At 38.5% G+C, this 13,782-nt stretch overlaps 1 protein-coding gene across 9 annotated transcripts in view; it reads right to left on the bottom strand.

The window, feature by feature from the left end:
• ICA1 (islet cell autoantigen 1) overlaps positions 1 to 13,782 on the bottom strand; it is a 145,534-nt gene that overhangs the window by 35,342 nt on the left and 96,410 nt on the right. For all 9 annotated transcript variants that reach the window (XM_079151809.1, XM_079151812.1, XM_079151810.1 and 6 more), the window contains exons 7-8: positions 5,075 to 5,200; positions 3,988 to 4,086 (exon numbers count right to left, since the gene is read on the bottom strand). In XM_079151809.1, coding sequence (XP_079007935.1) covers positions 3,988 to 4,086; positions 5,075 to 5,200 — 225 coding nt within the window. The remainder of the gene's footprint in view (positions 1 to 3,987; positions 4,087 to 5,074; positions 5,201 to 13,782) is intronic.

Raw genomic sequence — 13,782 nt, 5'->3', positions numbered from 1 at the left:
TTCTTCTCACCACTGCCACCGTCACCAGCTCCACCACCATCTCCACCATCATACAGCTGGAGTGGCAGAGCTGGACCCACAACCAGGTCTGGCTGCTTGTACTTTTGCAAACTTTTATTTATCACATGAGCAGAGAATTAAAAAAGCAGAGTAAAAACCTGGTGTTCCTTCTAAAAACACAGGGGTGGAGTGTGTTGCTGGAAACCATTTCACTACTGACCATTTTCATTAAATACAGTCACTCGAGGACATGCCTTCCTCTGAATCAGCCCTGGAAGAGTGTGTCCACTGGGCAGCAAAGGGCCTGATTCTCAGTCTTCTACAAAAATGCCTACCTCACCCACTGCCAGGCTGCCAGATAGAGGAGGAAACAGTCATTGACACAGACAGAATTTGAGGTTTTTCTAGGGAAAAGCCACTTGACTCCTGAGGGGCTGCTTTTTAGCTGATGCCCTTTCTGGGTCCATGGAGAAACGGGTAAGTAAATAAGATCCTAGAAGGAGGGAGTGAACAGAACCACATCTGAGGGTTGGCAATTTAAGACAGGCTTCTGCTTTCCTAATAAGACAGACTTTCATTTAATTTTTTAAAAAGGCTTTACACTCAGTCTAAATTACTTTTCTCAAAGAAGGGACAATGCTTTCAAGATCTGTCAAGTAACATTTCATTCGTGTCCCCAGGACTTGGTCATTTCTGCCATGTGAAGACAGACATTCCCAGATGATCTGGAATCAGTGTAAAATTCATACACTAATGATAATGTGCATGTTTAGTAGCATGTTAATGAATCAAAAATGTTGTCTGAAAATATAAGTTGAGGGAATTGATTAGAAGATAGTCTCTGCTTTAAATCTGAGCTGTTTACAATGATTAGATTTAAAAATGTTTTTGTAATATTAAATTTCAAAGCTAACTTTTCTATAAAGTTTAAAATGCCACAACATTAATATTATAATTAATTATTATTAATTATAATATTAAAATATGAAGGAATATGTTAATAAAGGTAGAATCAGTGTGATTATATCAGGCCTGGGTAAAAAGCAATGGCTGTTTTCACATAAGGCATCACCACAAAATAATAATCCTAATAGTCACCTGGATATTTTTCAAGTTGTATGAAGTGGAGAACTCAATTCATTTTATAACAAAATTAACTTAAAGAACTACTACATATTTCTTAGAGAAAGGTTCATTTGAAGTGAAACTTTGAACTTCTAGGGGCACGGATTTTATCCCTGTAATACTGCAGCAAGAGTCTTCCCTCCAAACAGGATGCACCAAGTGTTTAACACATTAATTATCATCCTTCATCAAGCATAAAACTAACAGTCAGGAAATACAGCTGCAATGGCACAATTACCAACACACTCAGAATACACCCTGAAGCAAAGAAAACAAATGGCTTGCTTTTCATTAACAGAGCTTGGCAAGCCTCTCCAAAGACAATGTTTTCTTTCCAGTCAGAGTCCCAAAAGGCATTTAAGGGGCTATTTGCTTAGGTAAACCCAGAGAACAAATTAATCGTGAAAACGTTTATTTAAATTTCAAAATAGCCATTATCAACATAAGGTGCCATTCAAAAATTATATATGTTAAAAGATGACTTGATAAAAATAAAAATCTGATAAATATAGGACATGTATTTAAAAAACAGTGGTTTAGGAGGGTTGAGAAGTCAATATCCTCAGACTTGACCATTTTACATAAGGTATTTATGGTTTTTGTTTTCATGTTTTGTGGCAGACAACTTGATATGCAAGTGCCTCTATAAAATAATGAGACCTGCACAACAGGATTCAGCTGTGTTTATCAGATTTGCAACCACATGAAATAATTAGCTATCAGCTTGAGATTCTAATAAGTCATCACTAAAAGCCGAGATGAATAGCATTCTAGAGAGGTAGTAAAAGAACTGTTTATTTGGTTGGTTTCTGGACACTTCTTATTATTATTACTACAACATCATTGTACTTTAACAGATGTAGAACTCCTCCTAAGATTCTATTATAATTAAGCTATGAACCATTACTTAAACCATAACTTAAGGAAGGCTCTGGGGAAATGGAAAATCACGGAAAATCATCTGCCTAGAGTGTACTTATGTCCTGAACCATGATTATCAAACTTCCACTAAGCTCTCTACCCAGAGATCCTCTGATGCAATCTGGTTGGTCCCTTCTGTGGGGTAAAGAGCAGGGTGAAAATTGAAGAGCTGAATTTTCCTTAGCACAGGAAGCCAAGGATACCCATGTGGGTTCTTTCATTCATGTGGCAACAGCCTCAATCTCATGAATGTGTGTTGTACTTATATGCAATTGACTCAAACATAAAGTTCTTTGGAATTGTATTTAGGGTAGGGGCCATTTTATCTTCCAGTTGGTCCATTTATGTTATGTACAGTTGACTTTCAAAAGGCAGATAACCCTTGGTATTGTAAATAAAATGAAACCCGATTGCTCAATGTGCCTTATGGAAGAGTGATCCATGGAATTCTGGGCAGGCCTGTGTAAGAATTGTGAATGGCTGGCATGGATTATAATTTTGACCAATCTGTGGATGGCTACTTTCTGAGGTGCTGAAAGCAGCAGTAAATCACAGAAGAGAAACACAGCCCTACCAACAACAGCAACATAGCCAGAGTAAGGACAACTGCTGGCTAACTGTGTGCAGAAAATCTGGCTGTACAAGGGGAGGATACATAAGAAACAAAAAGTTCCCATCAGTGGGGCATGGTGGTGCCTGCCTGTAATCCCAGTTACTCAGGAGAATGAGGCAGGAAGATTTCAAGTTTGAAGCCAGCCTCAGTAATTTAGTGAGACCGTTTCAAAATATAGAGAGGACTGTGATGTCGCTCAGTGGTAGAACACCCCTCAGTTCAATCCCCAGTACTACACACACACACACACACACACTTTTCCCTTTTATATACTTAGAGTTCAGAGAGCCAAACAGAGCATGTTCTGAATGCAGTTACCATGCACCATGTCAAGGTATGAATGGGTGATGGGGGTGTGGTTGTCCTGTCTAGAGTCAGGTCAGGTATATCACAGGGTGAATAGACTATCTTGGGTTCCTCTTCCTGGGACCTTCATTTTAAGGCCGGATCTTAAAGTGTTGTCTCAGTACTTCCAGTAGATGTGATTATACTATAAACATCTCAAAATCAATGAAGAATTTTAAGAAAAAACAGCGTTTTAATGTTTTGATGTTATGGCAAGTAAGGTGATAGACGCAAATTGCTTAAAAAATTAGAAGCAAGACAATTTCAAGGTGAACTTTTCTTTCAAAGATATGATCTGGCAACAAAGCATCCACTGTTCTCTTACCATTCTTAAAATCCTTTTGGAACCAAAATGACTTCCTTACCTTGATATGCATTCATCTCCAGTAACCATTAGAGAGAAAAACAATTCCAATTCTGTTTCAATACTGGGAATCAGACATTGTGCGTGCATTCCTTCTGAGTTGAGAAGTCCTTGTGTTTAATGTTGCTTTTTCAGTTAGAAAATTTTACCACAGGCTTATGGAAAAATCCAATTCTATGTTGGACAGCACTCTCAGAATAAAAAAGATATTTTTCAGAGGTAAAGAAGGAAAGAAATATACCTTCTCAAGTGAGCATATTTGAATTTAATAATTAAAAAGGACTGGGGGCATAGCTCATGGAAGAGTACTTGCTTAGCTTGTAAAAGGCCCTGGGTTCAATTCCCAGCACCACAAAAACAAACAAACAAGAAGTAATTGAGTTTGCCACAATTCACCTCCCAGTATTGTCAGTCTTGAGGTTTACTTTGTTTTTGGACTACAGCAGGTGATCATGGAACTGACTACAGATATAGCAAAACAGACCCTGCCAGGGAGCACAGGTCTCTTTAACACTTGGGGTCTTTGAACAATAATGCTCACTGCAATGGACACTGCTAGTAATATAAGCAAAACTTGATTTTTCATAAGATTCTCTGGGGATCTGTCCAGTTTTCCTACCTTCAGTGTAGTGAATTCATAGGGTTGATAACCTCTGAAGCTTTCATGGATGGCTGCCATAGTGTGGGAAGTTTTCTCCCAAAAATGAAGCAGAGTGGTCTGTAAAGAGACAGTAAAGCCATTAATATTTTGAATGTGCAGTTCCAGTCCTGTGCCCCAGAGAAGTGTGCCATCTGTCACTTTCAGGGTCCTCTAAGATGTGATTCTGATGCATTTCTGCACCCGTGTTTCCCACTCTGCCCTAGGAACACCTTGCGTTTCAGCCAAATTAAATGCCTCCCTGGCTTATGCTGCATCTACCACCTGGGACCCTCTCCTGCCCATTCTCTTTCTCATTCAGTTCGTCCTTCAAAAACCAGGGCTGGTCATGAATCTAGTTTTGTGATCCCTCAAATGACTGGATTTCTCCCTCTTCAAAGCCTCACTGGCTTTTTGAACTTTTTGCTTAGTGCCCACTTATTCTGTCTTACAGGTTTAGAAATTATAGTTAGACTACTCTCTCCAATTTTCTTCCTTGAGCTCCTTGAGGACAAGGAACCTGGTCTTATTAATTTTACATTCCCTATAACACTCAGCATTCAGTATCCCACACTTAGTTGGTGTCAACAACACTGTTGATAGACACAGATGCTATTCTGAAGAAACTCAGAGGCTATTAGGAGAGACTAAAGCAAGTATGTTGAATTATGACAACCTAAGAAGGAAAGAAGGCCAAGAGACATAAAAGTACAATGCTAAGTGTGTCCAGAGGAGGCTTACGGAAGGACTTGACATTTGGTCCAGTACATTGGCAAGAGCAGAATTTGGAATGGCACAGATATGGGGGAAAGGTGCTCTAGGCAGAAAGGACTCCCTAAGTTAACACAGGGAAGGGGAAATTATAGTGTATATAAGGGAACAGCTTCTATTTTACTTGATTTGATTAAACCATGGGATGCTAGGAAGGCAGAGCTGTTGGAAGGAAATTAAGAGAAAGGCTTTCAGAACTTAGTAATTCCTAAACCATACTTTGAGTGCAAACATCATTTTATATTGTCTTAACCTCTTGCCAGTCTTTGTTCATTAAGACAGACATCACTTTTTTTACCTGGTATGTTGCTAGCATGTGAGACAAGAGATTGCATCTGCTTGCTCCAAGAAGATCCACTTTTTGACATACATCCATCTTCAATTTGTCAAAATTTTTTTTTGCAAGGCGTACTTGTGTCTGTACCTATGAAAGTAAATGGAGATCTCTGAACCACTGGGACCCTCAAGTAGTTAAAATTTGCAGGTGAGAAAAGATCAATAGCAGGACTTCTCTCTCTTTTATATAAGAATACACCTTTGAACATTCTAGGCAAATAAGAAGATCCTACAACATCCATTCTTTACTTCCAAAGGCCAAAATGAGAGTACTGATCATCATAATTTTACCGCAGACTTGCCATTCTTTTTATGTTTTTCTTAGACTAGTGTTAAAATTTCTGCCTTCTCAAGGCACTTACAAACTAACTATAGGGGGAGAAGTCCAAGGTGGCAAGGGAATAGCCCCATAGTTTTCCCAAAGTACTTGGAAACTGAGTTCCCATACAATCTTCTCTTAGTTTTCCCTAATGATAACATCTCACACAACACTTGTTAAAATTAAAGAAACGAATACAATCCTATTTACCAATCTATAGACTTTATTTGGACTTAACCTGTTTTTCCACTAATGCTCCTCTCCTGCTTCAAGAGCCAATCTAAGATACTACCCTGTTGCCACAGTCTAAAAACTATCCCTACTGACAAAATCAATATATATTAATAGTAAGTACAATAACATCCTTCCATCCTTCCCTGCACTAGACAGTAATCAAGGAAGGAATGAAGGCCAGGAAAAGATTCAGAAATGTTAATTCTATGCATTATTTCACAATAAAATAGAAAGTTTAAACATTTAATGTAACTACTTTAAAAATGGTGAAGTCAAAATTTCCCCTTCCTCCAATGCAAAGTGTTAGCACATCATAATTTTGCCAGGGAAAGCTAGCCAATTTTGCTTCAGAATCACTTTATTGAGGTATGACTGACAAATAAAAAGCTGTGGTTATTTAATATATTCAACTTGGTGAGTTCAAATATTAATTTATCTCAGGTAGTTTGTGAAGTTAGATAGAGGTGGGTAACAGAGTTGGAAGTAACCCTGACTTGTGAATGGTGACTGTCACCGTGAGACACCAGATGGCATGGCCAATGTCTGTCGTGCCCACCATCATACCACCTGGCAACCTGATGTGAGGCAGGCACTGAGTGCACACTTCTTGACTGAATGAGGAACTTTTCCAGGTCATTTCAAAGGGTTCATATTAAGGTATAATATTTAAAGTGGCTTTAGAAGTGGAATAATTGAAGTGGTTTTAGAAGTGGTGATTTTATTTTCTCAAGAAAACAAACAAGGAGATTATTTGAAATAGAATACAATATTTTTTATCACTAATATGACTAGTATATTCTCAGCTTATAAAATTATAGGGCATTATATAACAAGAGAAATAATAATAGCAAATTTACCAATTGCTACAAATGACTGACTACCAGCATTGCCAATGTTATTTTATTTTGGAGTCTCTGACTATCTTCACCTATTGATGAAGACAGGCTTCACCAGGGAAGTTACTTAGGGCCAGGGCTGGCATCCTGAATCAGCCTGCCTGACTCCAATGTCATGCTACTCTGCCCCCCAAGCAACTTACACCCTTGGAAAATCAAAAAGCTTAAAATTATGATTCTATGCAGAAACAAGCCTTCCCCCTAGGAACCTATGAAATTGGAAAATAAGGAAAGGGGTACATTTAATACCATATTGATAGAACTAATATCCTATATAGGAATAGAAGCTGTATGAATAGCATGCTAACCCAATCCTGGTGCTCCGTGATTCACCACTGAAGTTTGCAGACAGGAGCTCTGACTAAAAGGGTTTAAAATGAGCTCAGAATCAGGGATTTTCAACCTTCCTTTGAAAAGAATGGGGAGGCAGAAAAGAGAAAGCCTGGTTCCAGAGGAAAGGAGTTGGAGTCTGAAGGGGAGGGAAAGACCTACAGGCAGCAACCTTCACATGTGCATTTGTTCAACGCACACTCACTGAGCGCCTGTTGTGTATCAGGACTGGTGCTGGGCACTGGGGTAGCTAGAAAGGACCAGACATACAATGAGTGGCCAAGAAATGTCTATGAACAAATGCACATTGCCAGAAGGGACCCCTAATCTTTTAAGGAAGACAGATAAAGTGAGCAATTATAGCACAATGTGCTAGAATGGTAGAAATATAGTAGCAGAGCTAAGAGTGAGGCACAGAGGTAGCACAGATGAGAGAATGATTAATGCTGGTAGTGTTGGGGAGGCATGGTAGGACAATGGCATTAAAGTCCCAGCTAATGTCCTTCCAGTATCCCTACCCTTTGCCCTACAACTTTGTAGCCTCCTCCTCTATGGATTCTGGGCTTGGCAGTGACTAGCTTTGGCTAGTGTGAGGCTAACAAATGTAATGAAACTGGAAGTTTGAAAAAAAGCTAGCATGTTTCTACTTTCTCTCTTGCTTCTCTGACAGTGCCACGAACATATGCCCAGCTGGCCATCTGGAGGGGTGTGAGAGATGCGCACATGCAAGACATGAAGAGGAGAGCCCATCTGTAGGGGAGCCCAGCCATTATTAACAAAGCCCCTACCTGACCCATAGCTGACCACCAATATGGAATGTGCCCACAGAGACCAGAACTGTCCTGCTATTTCATAGATTTGTGAGCAATAAAAAGATGCTTGCTGTTTTGTCATTGCATGTTATGGCTGCTTACTTCATGGCACTGCTGTGGCCATAGATCATTGATGTAAACTGTAAGGAAACAGACAATGAAGGCTTCTGGGATGCGGGAATATCTGAGGGGGATCCTACAGCATGCTAAGAGGTACTATAAGACTTACCTAACTTCAATGTGGAGGTTCTAGATTTTCTAATTAAATGCAAATTAACTTTTTGGCAGGGGTGTGAATTTCACTTACTCCTTTATATTAATATAATCAGTTACTCATAGATACTCTTATATCCTAGGGGAAAAAATAACTTACTTCTCTTGTTTATAATACGAAAGTCATGTATTAAATATAGTTTGAAAGATGCCCTAATTAAATTTTGTTCGAATTTTGAAAGGTAGTTTTAGGAACCAAGTAGACAACTTCAACACTTGACCCAGTGAGTTCTGAGAGGCCATATGTTTTGTGTGTCAACAATGATTATTAAAATACTTAATGCACTGCTGAGTTTCCAAATGCTGAGCTTTTTCCCTGCCAAACAAGGAGGATGTTACACTGTTGGGCATTTTGAATACAGTGAAATTTGTTTAATATTTTGTGCTCCATGTCTCTTCTATAAAACATATTTCCAGCCTGCAGCCCAAGGACAAAACACCAAGGATACCTCCCAGCACAGGCCACCATCAAGAGTATAATTTCATATGCCTCCAGATGCACTTAAGTGAAAAATGTTTTGATTATTATTCCTCTCAATCCCAGATAAATTATATTCAATTACATAAACATCTTGAGGAGCTCCTGTGGTTTTCAAGGCTCTTTAAACTTTTTTTTTTTCACTCAGATAAATGTACCCTTTGTTTATTTCTTCATTTTATTTCTGTTACCCCACCTTTCTCCTCTTATTCCCCAAACTAGGAAATGACCATGCATATCAGACCCTCTTTACTCTGGGTCTTGCCTTCCCCAGGCCACAGAAATTCAATTTACTGGAGAAAGCAGCAATGTCTTTGACTGCCAAAACTACAGGGCACTTCTCTGTACTTATTCTTCCTAACCTGAAATTCTACCTCTTAGCCCCAGCTTGAACCACACAGAGTGAAGCCAAAGCTATTCATCGTCTCAGTTCCTTATCCGGTGGGTAAGGTCTTCATATTACTCTACAACCAAATAATCTGAGAGCACTTTTTTTTTTTTTTCATTTTTCTTAGTGCTTATTTGCTTTAAGAACAAAATAACATAAAATAATTTTATTTTTATATTTTCTTTCCGAAGATATCTCTGATCCCTCAATCCATTTATTAGGCAAATATTTGCTGAATGTATTATTAATGCTGATAGCAGTGAGCACAAATGAAGGTGGTCTCTTCCCTCGTGGGTCTGACACTCCTGTGGATATTTTCACATTAGTGCAGACATCACTACAGATTAAGTGAGATGCTCAGAAGAAAAGTCACATAGTCTCACAAAATGGTTGACTAATGATTTGGACTCACTGGATACACTCCAAGAACATGGTGCTCAACCTGTAAGCTGAAGGACTGAGCATGATTAATGATGCAAGGAGAGAGAGAGAAAGAGAGAGTAATCCAGCACAGGGAGAAGCTTGCTCAAAGACTCTGGCAAGTCCTAGGCTGATAGTAGGTCAATAGGATAAGTCCTAGAAATGACAGTAGATCAAGGTAGCCCTGTGGCTGAGAACTGTAGGAGCGTGGTTCTGAGATGAGACAGGAGAGGTGGCTTGGGTCACATACTGGAGCAGGGCCTTGTTGATATGCTTGGGATTTCAGTTTTGTCTTACCTAGAAAAATATTGTAGTCTTTTATTAAGCAAGGAAGAGAAAAGATTCTATTTTCAGTTTGAAAAGATCACTCCTTGCCCTGTGGAGATGAACTGGAGGAGAGAGATGAAGGTAGATAAGAAGAGATCTGAAGTCAAGGGGAAAGATGGTGGTTTTAGACTTGGGGAGTGATGCTGGGTATGGAAAATAATGCTCATATTTGAGAGATCTTTAGGGATCTGGTGAGGAATTAAATGTCAGAGGTGTGGAGGATGACTCCTTTGTATCTCACCATCCGAAAGCCCACATTATTAACTTGCCTTTCCTCCTGCTGATTCTACTGGTATCAATTCTTGTGAATTCCTCAGACCACAGATGAATTCTCGGCTTGCTTTCCCCCATCAACCCTCAGCATTCCTCCCTCATGAACTTGATCTGTTCATGCCTATTTTCCTATGAGGCAGCATTCTCATTCAGAACAAATTGGAGCTCATAGGAGACACCAACTACTTCCTCCATAGAAAGGGGCCTCAAGAGAACACTGAAGGAATCCACTCTGAAGTCATGTACAAAACAGAAGGACAGATGCCTGACTTCATTAAAAGAGGATCTTTTTGTTTGAGGCTAATGAAGCAAGTGTTCTCAATGATCAGATAGTCAAATACCTTGTTGAATCATGGTGACACTTTAGTATTTTATTATATGCTTACCCACTGGCCGCAAGAGAAATTTTGATACTGTATTATGCAAACAAGTCCATGTGATTGTGTGTACCATGCATGTGGGTAGGCAGTAGGAGTAGACTTTAGGAGAGACTTACATTCTTATTTTGTTAGAGAAATGTTCCTTCTTTTAAACAACGTGGTTCACATGGGAGTCGGTAGCCTTTTTTATAGACCACTCCCACTGACTGACCCAGGATGGGCATCTTCACTCAAGTTGAGTCAATCTAATTGAACGATGGTTGGCTAGTTCACCAAAAGGCACCTGATCCAAACTGGGTGAACCAGAGCCCTTTCTTTAGGTTATTTGAACTTGGAACTAGACAAAATAAGTCTTAATCCTTCTCTAATGGCTAAAACACTGGAGATAGTCCTATCATTTGAGTTGGCTGTGGTGTGAAAAAATTGATCTGTAAGAATAAAGGTGACATACAGAGAAAAATATAGAAGAGAGAGAGAAAGAGTCCTGGTAACACTCATGTTCCTGGATCCAGCAGCCCTTCTTATGGCTACATGAGATTTCTCACAAACTCCCTCCTTTGCCTTAATGAACTCAAGTCGGCTCTGTTACATGGAACCAACATGGCACTAATCCAGGTTTCTCACATTTGCTTTCCTGGAAATTCATATGAGAGGTCCTACAAAGTTCTAAGATAAAGATCCCCTTTGACTTTGATTATTCCAGTGTTTCTAAAATATTTTGAACAGAGAGCCCTTTCCATATATCATATATCACCTATTATATGCCATAAATTTTTGGGGGGTGGAAATTTCTGTTTCACAAAAGAGGAAATTAAGAACAATATAATAATATAACATATAAAAATTGGATTGAGACTCAAGTGTACTTGGTTCTCTGATGCATGCTTTTACACGAGTCCATGGGACAGAAGATTATTCTCTACCATTGACTGTGTGATACAGTATCTTAAATCTTAGACCAGCACAGAGTGTGCAGACACCATCTCAGGACTCCTGTGGACAATACCAACTATATCAGTTTAGATGTAGAATGGGAGACTTCAAGCCACAGAGCCTGAGCAGAACTTCTGTTATCTGAAATCTTACTAAAAGCTGCTAACTGCTCAGGCTTCTCAACAGTGGACAGAAGTTGGTCTGTCAAATTCTCTCAGGTGTACTGGGGTCAATGAATCCCCTTTTTTCTAAGGAAAATATGCAGAGAGAGTATTTGTATATTTGGGCCCTGGGAGAAGATGCCATCTTTGCCTTCAGTGTCATCAACATGACTAATCTGCTTCACTGAGCTAAGATTTAATTGTAGGTGTCCAATTCTTGGAGTTTTTGGACAAATAGATACAGCCTTACTACAATCATCACATTCATGACATAGACCATTTCTATCAACCCTAAAATCTCCCAAGCAGACAGTTTCTTCCAAGTCCCAGCCCCTGCTGCCAACTATTAATCTGATTTCTGTGTCTGTAGTCTAGATTTATCTGTTCTAGAATTTTATGTGAATGGCATCTTTCTGTAGCTATAGTATTTCTATTGTATAATCCTTTTGAGCTCCATGTTGTTGACTATATAGTAGTAGACCTTTAAAAATTTCCGAGTAGTACTTAATTGTATGAATAGAGTGGACTGTATATATCCACTAGGGTTCTTCTGAATTTGGGGCTAATTTGAATAAAAGCGCTATCAACATTTGAATATGTCTTTGTGTGTACATGGTTTTTTATTTCCTTTGAGGAACAAAATAAATGTATGTGTAACTTCATAAGAAACTGCCAAACCATTTTCTAAAGCCACTATATCATTTTGCATTACAAGTAATGAATGCAAATTCCATTTGCTTCATATCCTCATTAACACTTGGTATTTTCAGTCCTTTAAATTCTAGCCATTGTAGCAGATATGTCAGAGTTATTGTGATTTTTACTTGCATTTGTCTCATGACTAGTGATGTTGAATTGTTACTTATGTGCCTCTTATGTAACTTTATATCTATTCAAAACTTTTGCCTAGTTTTTAAAAATTAGGTTTGTCTTTTTTATTATTAAAAATTATTATAAGACTTCTTTATATGTTCTGAATGAGTCATTATCAGACATAAGTTTGGCAATATTTTCTTTAAGTGTGAGACTTGCCTTTCATTTTCTAAGTAATTTCCTTTGAAAAGAAAGATTTTTAATTTTGATAGATTCCAATTTAATGTTTTTCTTCTATGATTTACAGCCTTTGTGCCTTACTAAATCTTTCTCTAAGCCAAGGTAACAAAGATTTTTTTTTTTGGTATTTCTTCTAGAAATTTAATGTTTTTAATTATTATCTTTGGATCTATAATATTCAAAGTTCATTTCTGTACACTGTGTGAGACAGGGGTAAAAATTCATTTTGTTTTACCTGCATGCAGATAGCCAATTGTTACAGCACTATTTATTTAAAAATACCCAATTGCCTATCACATTAACTTGACATGTACAGGAAAGTCAATAAGCCATACATACATGGGTTCATTTCTGGATATATTTTCCTAGTCTACTATTTTGAACTGTATGTCTAACCTGATACCAAGACCACACTGTCTGGATTGCTATCACTTTTAATAAGTCTTTTTTTTTTTTATTGTAAACAAATGGGATACATGTTGTTTCTCTGTTTGTACATGGCATAAAGGTATACCATTTGTGTAATCATAAATTTACATAGAGTAATGTTGCTTGATTCATTCTGTTATTTTTTCCCTTCCCCCCACCCCTCCCACCCCTCTTTACCCTCTACACAGTACTTCCTTCCTCCATACTTGCCCCCCTCCCTAACCCTAACTCTAACCCTAACACTAACCCTTCCCTCCCCCCCATTATGTGTCATCCTCCACTTATTAGCGATATCATTCGTCCTTTGGCTTTTTGAGATTGGCTTATCTCACTTAGTATGATATTCTCCAATTTCATCCATTTGCCTGCAAATACCATAATTTTATCATTCTTTATGGCTGAGTAATATTCCATTGTATATATATATACCACAGTTTCTTTATCCACTCATCAATTGAAGGGCATCTAGGTTGGTTCCACAGTCTGGCTATTGTGAATTGAGCAGCTATGAACATTGATGTGGCTGTGTCTCTGTAGTATGATGATTTTAAGTCCTTTGGGTATAGGCCAAGGAGTGGGATAGCTGGGTCAAATGGCGGGTCCATTCCAAGTTTTCTAAGGAATCTCCACACTGCTTTCCAGAGTGGCTGCACTAATTTGCAGCCCCACCAGCAATGTATGAGTGTACCTTTCTCCCCACATCCTCGCCAACACCTGTTGTTGCTCGTATTCTTGATAATCGCCATTCTAATTGGGGTGAGATGGAATCTTAGGGTGGTTTTGATTTGCATTTCTCTTATTACTAGAGATGTTGAACATTTTTCCATATGTTTGTTGATTGCTTGTAGATCTTCTTCTGTGAAGTGTCTATTCATTTCCTTAGCCCATTTGTCGACTGGATTATTTGAATTCTTGGAGTAAAGTTTTTTGAGTTCTTTATAGATTCTGGAGATTAGTGCTCTAT

Source organism: Sciurus vulgaris (genome assembly GCF_902686455.1).
Source record: "Sciurus vulgaris genome assembly, chromosome: 8".
In the NCBI taxonomy this organism is placed as follows: Eukaryota; Metazoa; Chordata; class Mammalia; order Rodentia; family Sciuridae; genus Sciurus; species Sciurus vulgaris.
Note: the sequence above shows the minus strand (reverse complement) of the source record. Positions and strands in the feature narration are given on the sequence as shown.